This window comes from Talpa europaea (assembly GCF_964194135.1).
Source record: "Talpa europaea genome assembly, chromosome: 10".
NCBI lineage: Eukaryota > Metazoa > Chordata > Mammalia > Eulipotyphla > Talpidae > Talpa > Talpa europaea.
In genome coordinates this window covers 79890966-79913146 of record NC_140077.1, presented here as the reverse complement: position 1 = coordinate 79913146, position 22181 = coordinate 79890966, and the positions used below count along the sequence as shown (strand labels likewise).

The following is a 22181-nucleotide window of genomic DNA, read 5'->3' as shown; positions in this document are numbered from 1 at the left end:
AACCCAGTATGTTGATGATTTCCCAAGACTTGTGTATCTTAACTGCAGCAAAAAGTTTCAATTAACTTCTGTTTTGCCAATGGATCTATTTGGTTTTACTCTTTTCAAGTGTGTATGAGTCGACACAGCAATCTCTTGATAAGTACACAGCAAAATTAATGTGCTATTGATAGACAGAGTCAAGAAGACAGTAAAAGATCCACGGACAAAACTTGTAAAAAGAGTGATATCAGCAAGAAGGACGTAAAGGAGTTTCTACCATCTTCTCCACAAAAGGCACTGTTTTTGACAATTACCTGTGAAGAAGAGTATCTTTGTGGGAATCTGGAACTCTAGCAAAGAAGTTTCAGCACATTGTTGGAACAAACTGGTTCCAGATTGGCTGCACTGGAGGGGATGACAGTAACAGTTTCACTTAACTTGTATCACCCCACCACTCCCCTAAAGAGGCACAGCCAAGAGGATGCACTCAGTCCATGCTTTCTCCAGTGGGGGGGAAAAATGTGTGAGTGTCCAGCTTCCTAGGCTGTGCTGACATTTAGAACAAGGCCCCCTTCTTTCTTACCACATCCACAATAGCCCACAATAGAGAGATCAGCAGTAGCATGAAGCGGTGGGAGAAACTTGGAACAGAGCATCCAGGCCTCCGAATTCATAAAGGGTCAGAACTCCTACCAACCTCGGGCAACCTTCCATTATTAGGAAGCCTGTCCACTAGCCATGGGGGAGCTGCACTACAGATCCTGCTCTTCCACAGGCACCCCAATTCTCTGCACACCTCACCCAATCCACACTATGGGCAGGCCGCTGTGCACATGTCAAAATGTTGTCCTTACAGATGGCTAGTGAGTAAGAGAAAGCTAACTTGACTCAGGAATGGGAACAAAACACAGGATTCAGCATTCAGCATGGTTTCAGGATAAGCAAACAGGAAAGTGTCAGCTGTCAGACTGACTCTGCAAGAGTGAGAAAAGGCAGGCAATTTAAGAATTCCCTTTCTAGTGAGAGTAACACATGATGAGCAGGTGTATCCATAAACAAGTTCCCATAAAAAGTCTTTGAATCCTTAACATTATTCACAGAGGTATTTCTCTGCCAATGTTTGTCAGAAAGACTAGAGGAAGTGACTACTTCAAACACAAGGAAACTAATTAAAAACTTAAAAAAAAAAAAACATGAAGTGTTAATGAAATAAGATGTCCCCAAAAGAACACAATAGTTTTACATTTGATTCCAAATGATGGAGGTCTAATACACACTGTGTTATCTGGTTAGCCTAGTTTTTTTTTTTTTTTTTTTTACACATTTATTATTTATTTATACAAGAGCTGGGGTACAGGACAGAGTCGCGGGAGGTTGATTCACCAGAGACGGAGCAGGGAGCAGAACAGGTAGATGGACCGAAAGCACTGCTTAGGAGAGCAGCGGACCAGATAGGACAGGTCTGCCACGCCACGTGGGATTCTCCCTGGTGGCCGGGAATCCAACCGGCGCTGAGGAGGCTGTGGACAGCTTCGCAGCACTGCGCTCAACCCACTGCACCACTACGGAGGCCCTGGTTAGTCTACTTTTGAATCAGTACAATTCATGTTGTTACATACCAATCGTAATTATTTTTACTATTGAGTTTTGTTCCATTGTATTGTGTACCACACTTGGTAAGTACATTCACTCATTGAAAACATTTGGGTAGTTTCCAATTTTGGGCATTTGTGAATGTTTCTGCTGAAAAATATTCACATATAGGTTTTTGTATGAACACAAATTCATTTTTTCTTCTTTTTTTTAAAGATTTTTAAATTTATTTTTGTGTAGAAGAACAGGGGTGTAGGCCAGAGGTGCCGGGTATTAGAGGATTCACCAGAGAGACAGAGTGGGAAGCAGGATGGGTGTATTTACTGAAATACCCTGCTAAGGGGAGCAATGGGCAGGACAGAAGTCAGCTGCTCCATATGTGGGTTAGTTCCCTGGCTGGGGATCAAACTCAGGCCACAGCTGTGATAGCACTGAGACTAAACCTGTAGGCAACCAGGCAGGACCACAAATTCATTTTTCATGGGTAATTATCTAGGTCTGGAATTGCTAGATGGATGCTAAGTATGCATTTAATTTTCAAGAAACGGATAAACTTGTCTTGGTTGATCGTCATGTTTCATTCACACATGTCATGTCTAAGTGCTCCAACTATTCCTCAGCCTTGCTAAGACTGGATAGAGTCAGTTTCTCGTGTCTTTCAATTGCCATGTTAACATGTACATTGTGGTATTTCATTGCTCAATAGCTAATACTGTTGAGCATTATTTTCGGGTTTCACATATTTTTTTTTAGGACTGGAAATCTTTCCCTACCCTTTTAATAAATTGTTTCATTATTACTGTATTTTTGAAACTAATTTATATATTCTGGCTATAAGGCTTTCAATTGGGTATATGATTGGCAAATATTTGCCTCCAATGTAGCTTTACTTTTCATTTTTCTCACTAGTCTTTCACAGAGCAAAAGTTTAATTTTGATACCAGTCACTGTATTAAAATTTTTTCTGAGGAGCCAGGCTTTTGGTGACCATTAAAACCTATTTGCCTAAACCAATTTCATCCCTTCTTCTAGACATTTATATTTTGCTTTTGCATACATGATCAATTTTGTGTCAACTTTCATATAATGTATGAGGAGTATATCTAGATTCATTACTTTGCCTTTGGATGCCTGATAATCTTTTTGTGCTCCTGTGTATAATTTCTTAGAAGTGATTCTGAATATTTGAAATTTACTTTGCCCCAAAAAGAAATGAATAACATATCTTGGCTTTGTATCTTGGAAATTCAGCTTATTTTTTAAAAACACAAGGACTGGAACAGGAATGACTCCTTAATTTTTATGTTGTAATACTATTTGAACCATTATGAAAATGTTTTTTGAACATATTCTTACCTTTTCCATATGCTTTATCCCTTTTAGAAACATGCTCAAAAAGAGATTTAGAAATTGAGAATGGTTTTATTTCTGAATCTGATACTACATATGCCTTACATAAGGAAACACAATATAAGTGTAAACCAGGATATTTAACAGAAGATGGTAAAATATCAGGATCAATTAAATGTTTGAAAAGCGGATGGTCAGCTCAACCTAGATGCATTAGTAAGTAATTAATTGTTATTGCTCATCACCAAAATGAAACTGTAGAAAGTTTAGTTTAACAATTAGTTGGGGTGGGGTTGCCTGTATGGCTCTATTTGAAAAGATAAATAAAAATAACTGAAAAAATACATAACATTTGGCCAATTAAGATTAATTAACAGAAGAGTATCATGCCAATCTACTTTTTCAGATCAAGTTTTTTGCACTTTAAAATATCATTAGGGGCACTCATGTATACAGGTGTAAGCTCAATTATTCTACCTGAGATTTCAGTGCCTACTGTACCTTTTTTCTAGGTAATCCAACTCTTATATGAGAGTCTCTGTTTTTAGACATAAAATGTAGACTTTTATGTGAACATATGGGTGCACAATGCATGATCTTAGAATAAAATAACTTGTATAATGTAGAAGTTTGATATTATAGGGTAGGCCCATTTTAGAAAATCCTCTAGAAAATTTTCATAAATTCCTTGTACTTATGTAGTTAAGGAGAAAGAGAAATACTTCTAGACAGCACCAAAATACATTCTGCTTAAAGGTTCTCCTTTTCCACTATCTAGACATTTAAGATTTTTCTAAGAACTTGCTCACTTTTATTAACCCCAAAGTCATTCAATGACATTTTAAAAGTGACATTTAATATAGTCATTTCAATGTAGTGGATATTTAAGACACAAATTTCTCCTGTTTTCCTTCCATTTCCATTTTTTGACAATTTCTATGCTTTATGATCCTAGTCAAAGAGATATGTGATATAGTTGCCCCTAGCTCAAACTCATCTCATATTAAATTGTGATTAATTATCCATTACAACACTCTTTTTATGGAACAGAAAATATCTCTATGTACCTAATTAGTATAATTTTGCTTTATTTCTTAGCAGCTTTAAGCTAGCTGTCTATAGAAATTATAAAATTTGGGAATATTAAATATTTTATTAATATTATTGTAGTGCAGCATTTAGTGAACATTGAAACTATGTTTAAACACATTATTTTTCTTATATCTAGTTATGAACAATAGAACTCTACATTTAATCTTGGTAATTACTGAAGAATACAAAGACATTAGGAAAATATTTGAGAATATTAAATCAGATTTATGTCTTAAAGTTAATATTTTTCCAGTAAACAGCTTTATAGAATGTGTAACAATTTACTCATATTACTGAAAATTAATCTTTTTGCAATTAATCTATTTTTCGCTGGTATAGTTGTCACAACTGTTACTAAGTTTGACATCTTCATTCACAAAAGGCTATTCTGTTTAGTAATAATAAGAACAATATATCTGTAATGGTCTATTAGTTCTCTCATGGCATAAAGGCAGAAATATAATTGATAAAAATGTTCTTAACATAAACTTTTCAGAGAATTTAAATGCAGAAACTGTTTTTTTTTCACCGTGGGTAAGCTTTAGGATAGTGATTTATCATTGACATAGCTTATTTTTATATAATTAGTATACTCTTTGATAACATCATTTTCTTTGGGATGGGGTTTACTCAATTAGATTGACCATTAAATAATATCAGAAATGGAATATTCAATTCTATCATGCATTAGAATCATGTGATATGCCAGTATTCGAGCATGCCAGACCCAAAAATGATAGCAGATGGTTTAAACTCAATGACAAAGTGGAATATGAATGTGACAAGGGATATGAGAACAGAGATGGAGGCACCACCGGCTCCATAATATGTTGTGACAATGGTTGGTCTGATAAACCTACATGCCATGGTAAGTGCAATTTTTGGTGTATTCCTTTTTTCAGAATTAGTAAAATTGATAGAATCATTTTTTAGTGACAATGATTAACATCAAGGTGCCACTTGCTGATTGTTATTAACTGATAAATGAGGTTTTTTTGATGTCCAAAGATAATTTTCTTTAACAGTGTGTGTTAAAATGTTGTTTTCTATGGGCCATATACATGATAGATTTATGAATATAGTATAATTGTCTAGGTCATTCTAAATGCTAGCTTTCAAATTATATAAAACTGGCCACTCACAAGCAAAATTATAGCTTCTTATCAACTTCTCAGCTGTTTTGCTTCTGAGTTTCTGCAGGTCCTGAGAGAAGCTCTTGATTTTCTGGTTTTATCATGTTCTGTGGACTATACCACAAATCTACTTTGTTTGCCATTCACCTTTTTTCTGGAATTAGAAACAGGGTTTGAATTGTGGAAATTGAGTGTATGTAGTGTTCCAAATCAAGGGAACTGCATGAGCAAAGCTTTGAAAACCAAACAATATCTGGGAAATTTCAGGGTGAGCCAATTGTACTCAGCATGTGAGGGATTTTTTAAGCTAAGAATGGGTGGAATACAATGGAATAATGGCAAGGGAATATAGTATATGTATTAATGCTATGATTAGTAAAACATCATAAAGGAGTTTAAAATAGGAATTTGTATTTTTGAACATACCTTTTCCCTGTGCTTATGCTTGGCAAGGGAAGATTCTGGAGTCCATTTATGGTAAGAAGAGATAAAAAGTGCACAGGTAGTTGCTGAGGAAATACAGAACAAAGGACAGATTTGGGATATATTTTGGTGCTAGAAAACATAGGAGATGTTACTAACTCTTAAGTGAAAGAAAGAGTAAGAGTCCCAGCACTCCCAAGTATGTTCAATTTTTTTTTGAACTTTTTTTTTAAGCAAATAGTTAAATAGGCATGCCTTTCTGAAAGGTGGTGCTGGCAGAAGAGAAAAGATTTGGGGAGGAACATCACTACTTTTGCTGTGGGTACATTATGGTTGAGTTACCCACAGACATTTTAAATTGGATCTTAAATTACAGAATTGAATATATAGGTGTAGCCAGGAGATATATATTTGGGGTTATCATCATATAAGCAATTACATCAAATAGGAAAAGTAATGCAGAATGAAGAAAGAGGAGAATTCATGACAGATCAAAGATCATTCTAAAATTTAGATGTGAGACAAAAGAGAAATGGCGACAACATAGTTAGAAAAAGGAGAATCCAGAGAATCAGGAGGAAAAAAGATAGAAAGAATGTTGTTACAGATATGGAAAGGAGAAAATCTTAGATGGAAAATGATCATGAGAGACTGAATAATGAATGGTAAAGCCTGTGGAATCAACCTAGATGGGTTCTAAGTCCAATTCAGAACTTAACTAAGCATACAAGTTAGGGCAACAACCAAGACTATCTGGAGTTTATTCATGCCTTCTTATCTGTAAAATATTTTAATATTCATGAAGTCTAATAATTCAAAGGATTGCTTTGGTTATTACACTCCTTTGCCATTATAAAGTTCTTGCCATCATGCCTACCTTACAAAACCCAAGAAATTGTAATATAATTACATCTTATGATAGTTGAAGTGGTAAATATTTCTAATTCAGTTGATATGTCATGTTAGAAAACAGTTTTTAAAAAAATTGTTGGCTCTGACTACCTAACGTCCTACAGTAGCCACAACAGAAACAGTTTTCATGAAGAAGACAGATCAAAAAAATAAAACTTAAAAAAAAAAGGAGCAGAATCTACACAGCCCCTCTGAAGAGAAATGTTTACTAAGAAAATTTAACATGTGGTATAGCTTTCAAGAAGTTTGGTTAAGCGAAAGAAGAGGAAGTTCAGGATATTACTAGAGGAAATTATGGGGTAAAAGGAATATGAAAAACGAAAAAGATGGGAGTTATGAGAACATACTAAATGGTGAAGGGGAAGGGACTGAGAGGACAGTCTTATATAGGAAGATATCTATACAAAGAAAGCTTGAAAAGCATTTGGTATAGAAATAGGGACAAAGGCAACATCTGAGGCAGCAAAAAAAATTCACCTATTTTAAAAATTCAAAGATCATAAGTCTGGACTGACAGTGGGAGAGGGAGGTAGTTGGCATTTGCAAGTATAGCCAAGGAATGGTTCAGAAGAGTTTGGGCTTTATTCTAAGTAAAAGGGAAGCTTTTAAGATAATCATGATTTTCTTTTCTGGGCAGATCATGCATTATGGAGACAGTAGCTTTTGTAAATTTGAGGGGCCCTTTTTAAAGAAAGAATACAAAATCATGAACATATAATTTCCATGGTACTGCTAATATGCAATTCCAGGAAAACATGGAGAGGATATTGAAGCTGGAGGATTAATGTATTCACTATGGCTTTCTATTACAAATTTGTTTTTCTAAAATTATAATTTTTTTATATTTTTATAATCATGTGGCACATTGGTAGGATTCACCAACACAATGTGGGACTCTAGAAGTTGAATGACGACATAAGAGTTTAGTAGTTTTTAAAAACAACTTCCTTAACCATGTAGCAGAAAATTGCACACAGACTGATACTTGAATTTATTGCATATGCTCCAGAATTCCTGTTTTTAGAACTTTTCCCAAGGAATTGTTATCAAAAACCCTTTAGGTCATACCATGTCTACTGAACCTTTAAATGCACATAAACTTGGATTAAAAAAATTCATATTAACATTTCCAAGTATAGCAGGTCTTTGAATACCTCATTTTGTTCAATGTCCTTCCTTAGGTAATGAGAACAACACAATCCTTGCTGACAGCAATCAAAATCAGATCATTCAAAAACCTGCTTTTGTTATACATTGTTTTGCTTAAAGTCACAGTTCCCTAGCATCTATTGAAGATATTTAAGTGAAGACTTACTATATTAGTATTAGGATTTGGGATTTTTACTGCTGAATAAAGATAAATATTGCCCAGTGAGGGCATGCTCATTCAATTTCTCCTTTAAATTACATTTCCTAAGACATCTTTATATAAATACAACAGTTGAAAAATCACCAACTGCTAAGATCTCTTTGTTGCTGTTGTTAAGGCAAAGTTTTTTGTAATGTGATAAGATATAAAATTCACATAAAATGAGCACAAAATGTATAAACAAAGACACAACAAATAAACGGACTGTTTTGCCCAACACAGGATAGAATTTTAGGAAAGAAATCCCACTGCTTCTCATTCAAGGTGTGAATTTCTCAATTAATTTTCAAAACTCAACATCAAACCTAAAGCAAAAGCATTGAGTTTTATTTGTGTCATTATTTTAAAAAACATTTACCTTCTAATATTGTAAGTATGTGCAATAGTTGACTCTTATATAGCATGAATTTTCCTTTTATCATGATTTTAAATTTTGAATACCAATTCTTTTTATAATAATTTTATACATTTATTCTCCAGATAGGATTCCAAATAAAAATGATTTTTGATAACACTTAGCAATATCACAAATTGCGCAAATTTTACAAATTATAGGGATAGTTTCCAATTGCTAACTCAATCAGGAAAAGAAGCAATTCATTAAAATATACTATAAATTATCATATAGTAAAAATAGATGGTTACTATGTAAATATTCAGACACTATGAATATACTTATGCATCCTTGAACACAATGTTTCTGCATTTTGTTTTATATTTCAGTTTAATCATGGTTTTGTTCTGTTCATATTTCTATTTGATTATTCACTTAATGAAGTGATTTTTAATGTTTCTCTCACTATATTGACAATGGCTTTGGTGTTTTCCAGTTCCCCAATAATATGAAACAAATACTAATTTCTATTTGTGTGCATTTTAAAGCCTGTATCATCATCTTTTAATATGACAAGATACTTGTATTCTTTAGAGTACCAAAATATAACACTAAATATTATAAATAACAGTTATAAAATCAACACATTATAAGCAAGTTGAACTTACAAACAAATTTGCAGGACACATATATTGATGTTCAATATTTCAATATTTCATACAGAATTCCACATGAATTTACAGGGAAGATTTATCTGATGTGCCTCTATATATGCAGCACCTGGCACTTCATGACATATACAAGATTTATTTGGGCAGTGATAGTTTCAGTAAATTACTTCACCTTTTCTTACAGAAACAGAATGTAAAATTCCCAAACTAGATGATTATTTAACTGTTCGGCCTTCCAAAAACAAGTATAAAATTGGAGATGTGATAAAATTTTCCTGCAGACTGGACCGCTTCAGAGTTGGACCAGATTCAGTTCAGTGCTACCACTTTGGATGGTCCCCTAATTTTCCAACATGTAAAGGTAAATATTAATTACAATTGTTGAACCAAGAATTAGAATTTGGCCATCGATATTTTTTCTTCTCTTGATTTTCTCTTGGCTTCCACCGACTAGGTGGGTGACACTAGAGGGACTAGTTTTGTTATTTTTCTTATTACCTAAATTCCAACACTATTATTGGATATTCCATATAGCATGCCTGATACCTCATTTCATTGTGTTTAAATATTATTAAAGCAGCTTATAGTCAATTAAATTACATGAACAGCTTAATCAAATTTAAACTATGTTGATCAAATGTTAATCTCAAATGATGGTGTTTTTTGAAAGTTCTGATAAAATGTTCATGGAATATTATTTACATAACTATTTATTAATGCATTTGTAAACATCTTTAGAATATTTAGGAAATATTTTACAGGCTTGAATATGCTTCCAACAAGCTAGTTCAGTAAAAGTAATAGAAGTGGGAAACATGAACTGGTGTAAACATTTCTTTTTTCATTGGTTAAGAATGTTACAATAAGTTATATACTAGAAAACAAATTAAAGAAAAAATCTATTTTGCTGGGTTTTTTAAACTGTAAAATATGCAATTTAACCACTACTTATACAGTATTTCTACAGTAGGGGCAGTGAAATCATGTTGGAAACCTCCACAACTCCTGAATGGACAAGTTAAAGAAGCACAGAAAGAAGAATATGAACACAATGAAGTGGTGGAATATGTTTGCAATCCTAGATTTCAGATGAAGGGTTCCAATAAAATTCAATGTGTTAATGGAGAATGGACAAACTTGCCTAAGTGTATTGGTAATTCAATTAAAAAAATTAACTATAGCCTACACTTTTTCCGTGTGTTCATATATAACAAATTACATATTAATGATAAACATTTTTGTGAAATTTTCAGAGGAGATGAGCACATGTGGAGATATACCTGACCTTGCTAATGGCCTTGTTGAAGATGCTGCCCCTCCCTATCACCATGGAGATTCAGTACAGGTCAGTTGCAGAGAAGCATTTACTCTGATTGGTCACAGCTCAGCCACTTGCATTAATGGAAGGTGGAGCCAACTTCCTGAGTGCATTGGTAAGAATACACTCCTAAAATTAATATGTATCAATTTAATATTCTCTTGAAAGTGCCGATTTGCAACATTATTGAAATAGGGAGATATTCTCAAATTATAATAAATTCAAATTTGTATAACCCAACGTAGTATCAGTCATGAAAACTTTCCTCTTTTCACTCTAATTTAGACCAAAACACTCGCCTCAACTATATTCTCTTCTGACTCCAGTTTTCTTTCCTAGAGTTAATCTACCCATATTTACTTTAAGGTAATCCCCTTTCAGCTATAATAGGTCTTACTCCAATTTTCTCCTCCCAGTGCTTATTTTATATCTGCCTCTAGTCTGCACTTTCATACCTCCCAATAGCTTCACATTTTAAGTGTATACATAGATAACAGTTCATGAATTTAAATCCCCAATTACTGATTTAAGTATCTGTTTCGGTTTGGTGATCAGACAAAATATCTGCTTAAACAGTCACATTCTATACTATATGTATCAGATATACTTCCTTGCTATATAACATTCCCTTGCCTGAAAAAATATACTTAAACTAGCAACATTATATACTTGATTCTACATATAGAGAAAATACATATATATATTTGATTTTATAGATAAGTATTTTATATTAATGGTTTAAGATTGAATAAAGGATGGAGATGCTTGAAATCAAGAAACAAGTGAATGTGAACATCTGCAGAGATTTCACATATGGGAACAATTTTAAACATGCGATGACCATTTGCTATGGCAACTATACAAAAGAGTGAACCTCTTATACTCTTCCAGTCTCCAATATGCAAATGTCTTAATGATGGACATTTTCTCTAAAATTTCTAAGACAAGGTTTAGGATATATGTTCCTACAGAATAGCTCATCTCTTGCAATATGATCTGGAGTACCCTGGTTGGTGGAATTTACAGACATATTCTAATTTCATCATAGTATTGGTTCTATAGCTATTTTTTGGAGTGGTTGCTTTGGTTCTTATAATTAATCTTTCCTGGAAATTTTTCATTTTATAGCAACAGATGCACTTGAGAAGTGTAAACCAGTAAGGCCATTTGCAAATGATCCAAATCTATCAAAAATGACTGAATTTAATCATAATTACAACGTAAGTTATGACTGCAAAGGAAAATCAGAAAAACAATATGCCACCTGCATAAATGGAAAATGGGATCCTAAAATATCCTGCACTGGTAAGCTCCTGTTAATAAAGTTCTTAAATTTTTATTCTGTATCTCCTGAACTTGTAAAATAGTATCTTAAAGGAAAATGAGCGGGATTTTTTTATGTTACAAATAAGTATTAGGAGCCTCCCTGGTAGCACAAGTGGTTAAGGCTCCACACTATGAAACTACAGGCAGCCCCTGCAGCACCAGTTCAATCCAAGGCCAGGGAGCTGACCCACATGGCACAGCAGACCTCTCCTGTCTAGCCTGCAGCTCCCCTCAGCAGTGTGTTTCAGTAGATCCACCTGTTCTGCTCCCCACTCTGTCTCTGGTGAATCCTCTCTCCCTGACCCTGCAACCTACACTTCTGGACTGCATTCCAGCTCTTGTATGCATAAATAAATAAATCTTTTTTAAAAAAAATAAGTTTTAGGCCAGAAGGCAGTTTAGAAACTAACCAAAATGGTGTTTCTAAATACTAATTACATTTTGTGCATCAATCAGATATATAGTAAGCCACCCAGAAATGTGGTGGTTTTAAATGAACATCTGGACAGTAGGTATGTTTATTGCTATTGGAAAATTATTGCTTTTAATTCTTTATACTACACACTACTGTGCTTGTATTATCTATTTCTATCAATTTTGGTCATATCCTGTTGTCATAGAACGTTTTGTGTAAGATTTTAGTATTTTGAAACTTACTTGTTTTTTATTGTGCAATATATCTTCTATCTTTGTGGTGGGTACCTTTTCACATAGAAACATAGTTATATTCTAATTGATAGATCAGGTTAAAGTGGTTCATGGTGTTTTTCAAATTTATCCATGTTTTCAAAATTTTTTTTTGTCTAATTGTTATACTAGTCAGAGTAAAAAAGCTATCAGTGTTGCTTACTAGAATTGTGAATACTTCTCTTTCTTTTTTTAGTTCTGCCCACCTTTGTTTCATGTACTGTGACATATTTTTAGATGCATACACAGTTATAATAATTATTTTCATTGTGAATTAAACTTTCTGTAATTAAAAAAAATTGTCTTTATTTTTTGTGGTTCTCCTTGTACTGATGAAGTCTATATTACCTTATTCTAATATAGTCAATTAATTTAAAACAATTGATCTTTCCCATGTGATAAAAGAATTCCCAACATGCAAAGTTAATGTGATCAATGTCCTCAAACCACTCTCTCTAAATAAAAAGCAAAAATAAAATAATAGCAAAGAACAAAATGAAGCCATAGCACTTGCAATCTAATAGAAGAGAACATACTTCTAAAGGACAAAGAAGGAAAGAATAACTGAAGCATCTATTATGATAAGCTAAGAAAGAGGATAAAAGGTGATTTGCAGAATATAACGCGGCTTTTAGAGAAACTCTGTAGTTAGACCAAACTTTAGCAAATCTATCAAAGGTGAATGCAAATTAAGACTGTTCAGGAAAAAGTGGTTAAATAAGAGAAATAAAAGGAAATTAATCCTTGAGAATAAGTTGGGAAAAAACTGCAAAGATATTTAAAACAGAAATAAGAAAAAATGTTTTTGATCAAAAATTAAATATTGCTTTTGACTTAGATAGAAATAGAAAATCTGACAATATTAGAAAGCATGAATGAAGTGTTTTAGTCAGTCAAATATTTCCCTGAATCATTCAAATATACAAGGTTGGACAACTGAAAGGATTTACATGACTTCCCTTTCATCAAATACAGATACAGTGTGACAGGATTCATACCAGGTGCAAAAACTTCCAAATTATATTCCTTAGTTGAACAGGTATTTTCACATATTACTCATAGTTAGATCTCAGTTTTACAGGAGCTCAGACACAAGCTTACAAGGGCTCTTTTATAAACTGAGGGTTATGTAACTAAAGCCAGGCTGGCTAATCCATTAAGCCAGGTGCATTTCATTTATATACAATCCCTTAAAATTTCAGGCAAACTAGGAAATGGTATCTCCAGGAGAAGTCTGAATATTAAATGGTATAGCTTAAACTAGTGAAATAACCACTGAATATCTAAATCTTATTTTTTTTGCCAATAACATATATCATATTAATTGATCATTAACAAATGTAATTCTTCCTCTGCAAATGTAGACTATCCTGTGAAGGTTTTAATCCAATCCCAATATATCTAATTATGGATATCTGAAAAAGATCCTGATTTCATTCTTTATTTAGTGCCTGTCACCACATGAATAACTCTGTTAGAATGCCCTAATTGTTAGAAATAATTCAAGTAGGTTTCATACAAATTATGTAAAATTGATCAAAGGAAAAAACAAAACAAACTGGGAGGAAAACCAGAGAAAATAAACCAAATATGATTTAGTGAAATGCTATCAAGCTGAAAAGTAGAATTGATTTAAACATAGAACATAGCATTATTAATTGAGCACATATTATTATTCTCATTTATTGAATTATTCTTTGATTATTTTTAACACGATTTTAATCACGAAATATAATTTTCATATTTTAGAAGTAGAAGTACCAAAGCAATTTTGCCCACCTCCACCTCAGATTCTCCATGCTGAAGCTATGACAACCACAGTGAATTACCAGGATGGGGAAAGAATATCTCTTCTCTGTGAAGAAAACTATCTAATTCAGGGCGGAGAAGAAATTATGTGTAAAGATGGAAGATGGCAGTCAATACCACAATGTGTTGGTCAGTTGTTGCCTACCTTGCTTTATGATTTTTTTCAGATGACGTTAACAATCCCCTGTATTTTGTATAAGTGAACAAGGTGGAGGTCTTTCTCTTTATATTTCTCTTTATATCTTTCCACTTCATATTGAAAGACTAAACTGCAATCAAGGTTCATGTGTCAATCAGCATTCTTTTACTTCAGTGTAATAAATCCAGACAAAAACTTTGGGTAACTATATATATACCATATATAATTTTCAGTTATGCATAGTTTGCTCCTCATAATAACAGGACCAGAACAAAGGAGCATATTATATAAGTGGATAGTAACCCAGATTTTATGGAGATATACATCCTTGCCATTTTCAGCTTTTTTCAGTTTAAATAATTTAGTTTGTTAAAATTATCCCCATTTTAAAGTTCAAAGAAATGTTTGAATTTTTTAATTTAAGCATTATATTTGTAACTGACCCTTGATCTCTGTTCTTTATACAGAAAAAAAGCCATGTCCACAACTACCTCACATAGAACATGGAACCATTCAATTTTCTAACCCTTCAGAAGAGAGGAAAGTTACACTAGGATCCAAGACTTATCCACATGGCACCAAACTTAGTTACATTTGTGATGATGGTTTCAAGAAATCTGAAGAAGATGAAATAACATGCCACATGGGAAAATGGAGCCCTTTACCTCAGTGTGTAGGTGAGGAAGGACAATATCCAAATTAAAATTCCATTTTCAGTAAAATTCATTCAAAACTAGACAATCATACATAGATTTATATATCATTTTTTAATTTTACCCAAAATTTTTTCTATAATCAAATCAATCCTATTATTGTTCATTTCAATGACTCATTATAGGTCACTTGAAATTCTAACAATTTTATGTTAAAAATGTGTTGTGACATTAAACCTCCTTGATCACATAAGTATACAATTTCTTGTTCCTGCCTATTATATAAGCATTGTATGTTTGAGATGTCATCAAGTTGTTAAAAAAATGTTATATTCATCTTAAAAATGACTTTTCTGATATCTTTGAATATATGCTACTTCCTTAAGATGATTAGTTTCTATTATTATACATGATTGGATAGAGAAATATTGAAAATCTCTTAAATAATATACTGACATTTGAAATTCAAGTTCTTGCTCAAGTTGACAGCTGAACCAGGATAGTGATTCTAGGAAGCATTTGTGTGCCTTTGCTGTAATGTCATGGTAGCTCCTGTATCCACACATTTAATTAAATCCCAGAGTTAGTGAAACATGTAATCATACTTTCATTTCTTTTTAGGACTTCCTTGTAAACCTCCAGGTTTGATTTCCCATGGTATTCTATATCTAAAGGGAGACAATTACCAATATGGAGAAATTGTCACCTACAAGTGTACCGAAGGCTTTGAGATTGATGGACCTGCAACTATAACATGTTTAGGAGGAAAATGGTCCCCTCTACCAGAATGCATAAGTATAGTATATCTTCTTTCTAATTCATATCATCAAATGGTTCAAATGTGAAACTAAGTAGTTATTATATATTTTAACAAAGTATCTGTGGATATTTTCTAGTTCTAATATAAAATTAATCAGCCTAGAAATTAAAGTTTGACATGAACCAACTTAATTTATTTTCATATTATCTTGTGAGCACTTTCAATGTCTTTTGATATACATCCTCAGAGATTTCTCACCTTCTTTCCTATATCACAACAGATCGTCAATCTCGTCATTATTCAATATACTGTTGGTTATCACCTTATATAGTTTTATATTTCTCTAACTCAAAAGTAACAGTTTTTGACCAAAACAGAAAGAGAAATACATAATATTATGGCCTTACAGGCAAAAAAAAAAAAGAATTTAAGAAATATGGTCTCAAGCATGTAAGTATCCGTATCTCTTAGGCTTTCATTTCTTTGTTACACTGTTACACTAAACCAAGTCAAACCTGCTACCATGCATAAGAAAGTATAGTAGAGCATTTATTGCTTTGATAGAACTATTCTGAATATACTTATTGACCATTATGTATTTTTAAATATTTACTAAGCAAGGTCCTATTACTTTCTTTTTTGTCTTTCAGAAACGGATTGTTATAATTTACCCAGCTTTGGTGATGCCATACTCATAGGTCAGAAAAAGGAATCATATAGGTCAGGAGAAAAAGTGGCTTATATATGTCCAAAATATCACCAAATAGACGGCTCCAATACTGTACAGTGTATTAAGAGAAAATGGATAGGAAGGCCAACATGTAGAGGTACTACAATAATTTTTAAAAATTAATTTCTTAAGGTGTCTTAAGTAATTTAATTGCATCTAGCATCATTAGAAATAGACATAGGATATTTTAGGCCAGATCAAAGATTGTTTATGCCTAACATAATGGGATGAAATTGTATACTCAGTGGCTAATCCTAAAGCCCAATAATTCTTAGTTTGGTCTCTGGAATAGCAGCATCAGCATCTTCTGGAAATTGCTAGAAATGCAAATTCACAAGCTCACTCAACCTGCTGAATCAAAACCTCTGGGGATTCAACCCTGAAACTGTTTGAGCAATTCCCAGGGGATTCTGTGCACACTTTGGTTTAAGAATCAAACATAAATACTATGTAACCTACTAGCTAACATATTCCTTGACTCTCACTGATGAATTGTGCATCACTCATTAAAGTAATTTAAAATTTTGCAAAAAATTCACTCAAAAAAAGTGTTTTCATAAATGACACATTTACATCCCTTTTATTCTCCACATCTATTGGGATCACTGGATTAATCATCTTTCTTTAACCATGGTCTTCAAAGTGTTACAGCTCTAGATATATTCACTGAAGAAGTGTCTACTATGTATACTTTTCGATGGACCTAAATTTACACTTCATAAACAGGATGGCTGCAAACCATATTCACTAATTGATGTCAATTAATCTCTTTCTTATGAATTTCTTGTGGATTGTAAAGTCACCTTGAATTTTTATAATTTATAATATTTACTTTACTAAACCCATGGACATGTCCAGTAAAACTCTCATTTTCACTGATTCAAAAATGTCTATGAATCTTCTATTTAAGGGTAAGGTACAGGGGAGTCAACATTACCAAAAAATAGATTGCTTTATCCCTCTTTCTTTAATTTTGCATGCAAATTCATTAAAATTAGTATTTTTTCATGACAGATTATTTTGATTCCCCTTTGACATATATTTGGGAACCCATTTACTGATTTGCTACTCACATGAATCATTACTTAGGAGATGCTTTTCTCTTCCTCTACAGATGTTTCCTGTGTAGATCCACCCAGAGTGGAAAATGCTGTGATACCAAACAAGATGCCTAGGTACTCATCTGGTGAGAGAGTACATTATGAATGCAAAAAACCTTTCGACATATTTGGGGATATGGAAGTGATATGTTTAAATGGAACATGGACAAAACCACCTGAGTGCAAATGTAAAGTATCATATTTTATACATGATTTTAGATAATGTATTTGGTGATATATTCAATATATCTACATATTTATCCCAAGTATGACATCTAAGGATAATAATAAGATATATGTAGTTGTTCTTATTAAATAAAGTGAAGGTACTTTAAATCCAATTTTTTTTGACTGAAGAAGCAACATGGTTTATTTTATGAAAGATTTGAACAAACTGAAACTATTGGAATCATGGAAAATTCCCTATCTTAAGGATTAAGACACTTAGTGATTTTTGAGAAATAAATATGGTAATTTAGTTTAAATTCTAGAGTATATTTTTGGTTTGGTTTTCTTTGACCCTTCATGTTGTATTCCACATAAGAATGAAACCATCTGATATGTCTTTCTCCTTCTGGTTTATTTCACTTAGCATAACCCCCACCAGGTACATCCACATTGTCACAGACAGAAAGAGTTCATCTTTCTTTTTATATAGGTAAGTAGTATTCCATTGTGAATACATTCCACAGCTTCTTAACTCACTCATTTCTCCTTGACACTAGGGTTGTTCCATGAGTTGGCGAGTGTAAATAGTGCTACAGTGAACTTAGGAGTGCATATGTCCCTTGAATTAGTGTCTTTGCATTCCTTACGTAGATACCAAGGTTTGTAATTGCTAGATCATATGACAGACCTATCTTTAATATTTTGAGAAACTTCATTCTGTTTTCCTTAGGAGCTGAGCCAGTCTATATTCCAACTAACAATGTACACTGGTTCTTTTTTCTCTACATCCTGCCAACACTTGCTGTTTCTGGTCTTTTTGATGTGGACCATTTCCATATGGGTGAAGTGGTAACGCATTGTGGTTTAGATTTGAGTTTCTCTAAGAATAAGTGATAATAAGGTTTTATTTTTCTTCTGTCTGTTGTCCATCTGTGTGTCTTCTTTGGAGAAGTGTCTATTTAGCTTTTCTGTCCATTTTTTTATTGGGTTACTTGCTTTCTTTTTGGTTAGTTCCATATGTTCTTTGCAGAGTTTGCATCAGGCCCTTGTTGATGTTATTCTTTTTCTCCCTGCGACTGTCCAGTTTTTCCAACACCATTAGTTAAAGAGTTTCCTTTATCCAGTGTATCCTGGCTCCATGTGCAGATTAACTGACAATAAAGTTTGGGCTTATTTCTGGGTTCTCAATTCTACTCCATTGGTCTTTGTATCTACTTTTATTCCAGTACCATATAGTTTTTATTACTGTAGTTTTATGCTGTAGTTTGAAATCTGGGCTTATGAGACCTCTCTTCTTCATCGTTTTGTAAGGACTACTTGCCTATTCAGGGTCTTATGTGATTTCATATACATTTTTAACGTGTTGAATTTATTGAAATAACCTGAGATTAACAGGTCAATTTCAGCAAATCATATATTTTTTTAGACTCGAAAGTAAAATGCGGGCCACCTCCACCTATAAACAATGGAGATATTACCTCACCCCTATTACCAGTATATGCTCCAGAAACATCAGTTGAGTACCGATGCAAGTCTTTCTATAAACTTGATGGAAACCAGAATGTAATATGCCGCAATGGACAATGGTCAAAACCACCAGAATGTCTAGGTAAGTATTTTAATATCCTGATGAAAACTCGGAAAATCACTGTAATGTATATGATGTTTTACTCTTTAAACTAAAATTTTCATGGATGAAGAAACTACTTTTCTGTTGAATCGTTGGCTACAAAATAATGTGTGAGGAAATCAGACATTGTAACATCCTTCAAGCAACAACAGCAACAATTTCCTTCAATCAAACTTCTTAATATGATCATTGATACTATAAATCTGGGATTATAACATTTAATTATCACACATTAAACACAGTGCTTTATTTTTACATCATTTATCATTTAATATTTAAATCATGAATTTAAATATTAATTATATTTATATATTACTTAAATTAATAATTTAAAAAATTAATTTAATACTAGGTACAACTTATGTTTTGGTTAGGAAACAGTTTTGAAAATTCTTGGACCAATGTAGATTGTCCTTGAAAGTCTAAAGTCCTGTGAAAATATTTGTACGCTAAATGTTTTACATTCTTTTTCTCCCCATTAGAGCCATGTATAATATCAACAACAGCCATGGAGGAACATCATATAAAGTTGAGATGGATAGATGCTAACAAATTTTATTCTCTGTCAGGGGAACCTGTTGAATTTGTGTGTAAAAATGGATATCGTCCAGTGACAAAAGATTCCTTACGAAAAACTTGTCAGAAAGGAACACTGATATATCCCACTTGTATAGAAAAAATGCATAAAGTGTAGTCAAAACTTACAATATGTACAGTTATTCATTATTAATACAATTTTGAACTTAATGTTGCTCAAGTTATCCACTCTCTACTTATTTTTTCAAGGATTGTTTGATTCATTTTCTTTAATAAACCAGAATTTGTATTAAATGTAACATGGATATAAAATTATAATCTGAGAGATCAATGAAGTGCTTCTTTCAATTATTATATTAAAACTTGATAAACCAAAATATGTGTCCTATTCTGAAAATACTAGTGGGCAGAAATTCAATTCCTTTAGTGCCTGCTTTTTTCCATCCATCACTCTCCTGATTTACTCAAAGTTTTCTTTATAACTTCTGAGACTTTCTGAGACTACTTCAGACAAAATGATAAAAATATTCTTGTAATATTATTCAAAATAATATTAGCTCACAAATATGTAAAAACCAAACTAAATCATACCTTTGTTAGTTATAAGATGTAAATAGTTATTACTTCGGTTTATTTCTTAATACATTAATATAAAAAACATTAAAGTCTTCTACAAGATGCCTATCTACCACACAGTGTAATTGAAATATTCATAAAAAGGAATTAGGTAAGCCATTATGGAAAACAGTATGGAGATTACCAAAATAATTCAAATAGGGCCTCCCCAGTGGTGCAGCCTTTGAGTGCTGGGCTGGGAAGTTGCCCACAGCCTCTGCAGCACTAGTTCCATACCTAGGTGCCAGCAAGGGTCCCCCAAGGCATTCACACCTTTCCTGCCCCCCGCTGCTCCCCTCAGCAATGTATTTGGTCAGACTGCCTATTCTGTTGTCCACTCTGTCTCTGGTGATTTCTCTCACCCTCCTGAACTTCTGACTGTACCCAGTGCTTGTATAAATAAAAAAAATAAATTAAAAATAGAAAATATTCAGGGCCTCCCTGGTGGCACAGCTGTTGAGCACTGGGTTGCAAAGTTGCCCGCAGTCTCTGCAGTGCCAGTTTGATCCCCCGCTGCTCCCCGGCCACCGGAGAAGGGTTACACATGGCATGCAGACCTCTCCTGCCGCCTGCTGCTCCCCTCAGCAGTGTGCTTCGGTCCTTCTGCCTGCTCTGCTCCCTGCTCTGCTCTGGTGAAGTTTCTCACCCTCCCGTGCTTCTGAATGTACCCAGTGCTTGTATAAATAAATAAATAAATCTTAAAAAAAAAAAGACAGAAAATATTCAATGTACATGAAAGCAAGAACAGATAGTCTCCACATCACTTTATTTTAGTTGTCTGGCTCAACATTACTTGCATATTTTACTTCTTTAACATTTGTACAGCATTTTGTGCACAAAAAAAATAATTTGCACAGTAATTGTACTGTAAATATAATGACCTTGTATTTTGAAGACTTTTTTCAAAAAGAAATGTTAAGATGACCAACTAATTTCTTTGTTCCCCCCCCAAAACTCCTCTAAACTCCACATTATCATTACTGATAATTTTCAAAGTACATCTTACATTCCAAGCATAGTTTTAGGTATCTATTTAACTCATTTATCTTCTCATCATTAGGAAGCATGTACCATAATTTAGATGCACGTTTTACAGATGAAATAATCAAGACCCAATAAGCTTCATGTATTTTGCCAACATCATACTGCTAAAAATTCAAATCCAGGCAGTCTGATTTCAAAGTTCCGACTTTAACACCAACATCCCACAGCCTGGCAGAATTTGTCAAATGCAAAACCCTAACATGACAAGAAAACTGTGTCTATTTTTTTTCCAGTGAAAAACACAAATTTTGTTTTGAAGGAGAAACCATATAATATCATAAATAGCTGGCTGGTCTAAAAAAACAAGAACACCCGCAAACTTCCGGGGGACTCTGCCAGCCCCAGCTTGGTCAGGTGAGAGTTGGGATGCAACTTGGGGAGGGGCCAGAGTGCCTGGACACCTCATAATCTCCAGCACAAGACAACAAGCCCTACCCAGAACAACAAAGGTCTTGCCAACTTCTGCGGACTCCACCAGCCCCAGCCTACTAAGGCCCCTGTGACTTCCCAAAACATCCCTGCCAAAAACCCACACAGTCTGGTGAAACCCAGTCCTGAGACAGAGTAAACCAAAGTTGTCACAGGCCACACGACCACCCAGGACATCCCGCCATCAGCTTGCCCAGAGAGACACTGATAGGCACCAGCATCCCAGACACTCACCTGGACAACCCATGGCCAGGTAAGGTAGCCAGAGGTTCCACCCACAAGCCCCATCTGCCCTTTATAATTCATGGTAAGCCATTGTGAACACCCAGAAGTAGAGGGAGAAGCAGTTCCACAGCCAACAGAAGCTCCATCTATAG

At 33.7% G+C, this 22181-nt stretch overlaps 1 protein-coding gene across 1 annotated transcript; it reads left to right on the top strand.

The window, feature by feature from the left end:
* Positions 1 to 605: 605 nt before the first annotated feature.
* Positions 606 to 21450, top strand: LOC311178817 (complement factor H-like; the record flags this gene model as incomplete). The annotated part of the gene is made up of 14 exons (XM_084245548.1): positions 606 to 849; positions 2959 to 3078; positions 4709 to 4885; positions 9044 to 9220; positions 9830 to 10012; positions 10113 to 10292; positions 11306 to 11482; positions 13940 to 14128; positions 14606 to 14815; positions 15413 to 15586; positions 16202 to 16378; positions 17396 to 17569; positions 18976 to 19158; positions 21392 to 21450. 14 exons carry the CDS (start codon positions 606 to 608, stop codon positions 21448 to 21450), a joined length of 2424 nt encoding a protein of 807 aa, XP_084101674.1.
* Between the last annotated feature and the right edge of the window lie 731 nt (positions 21451 to 22181).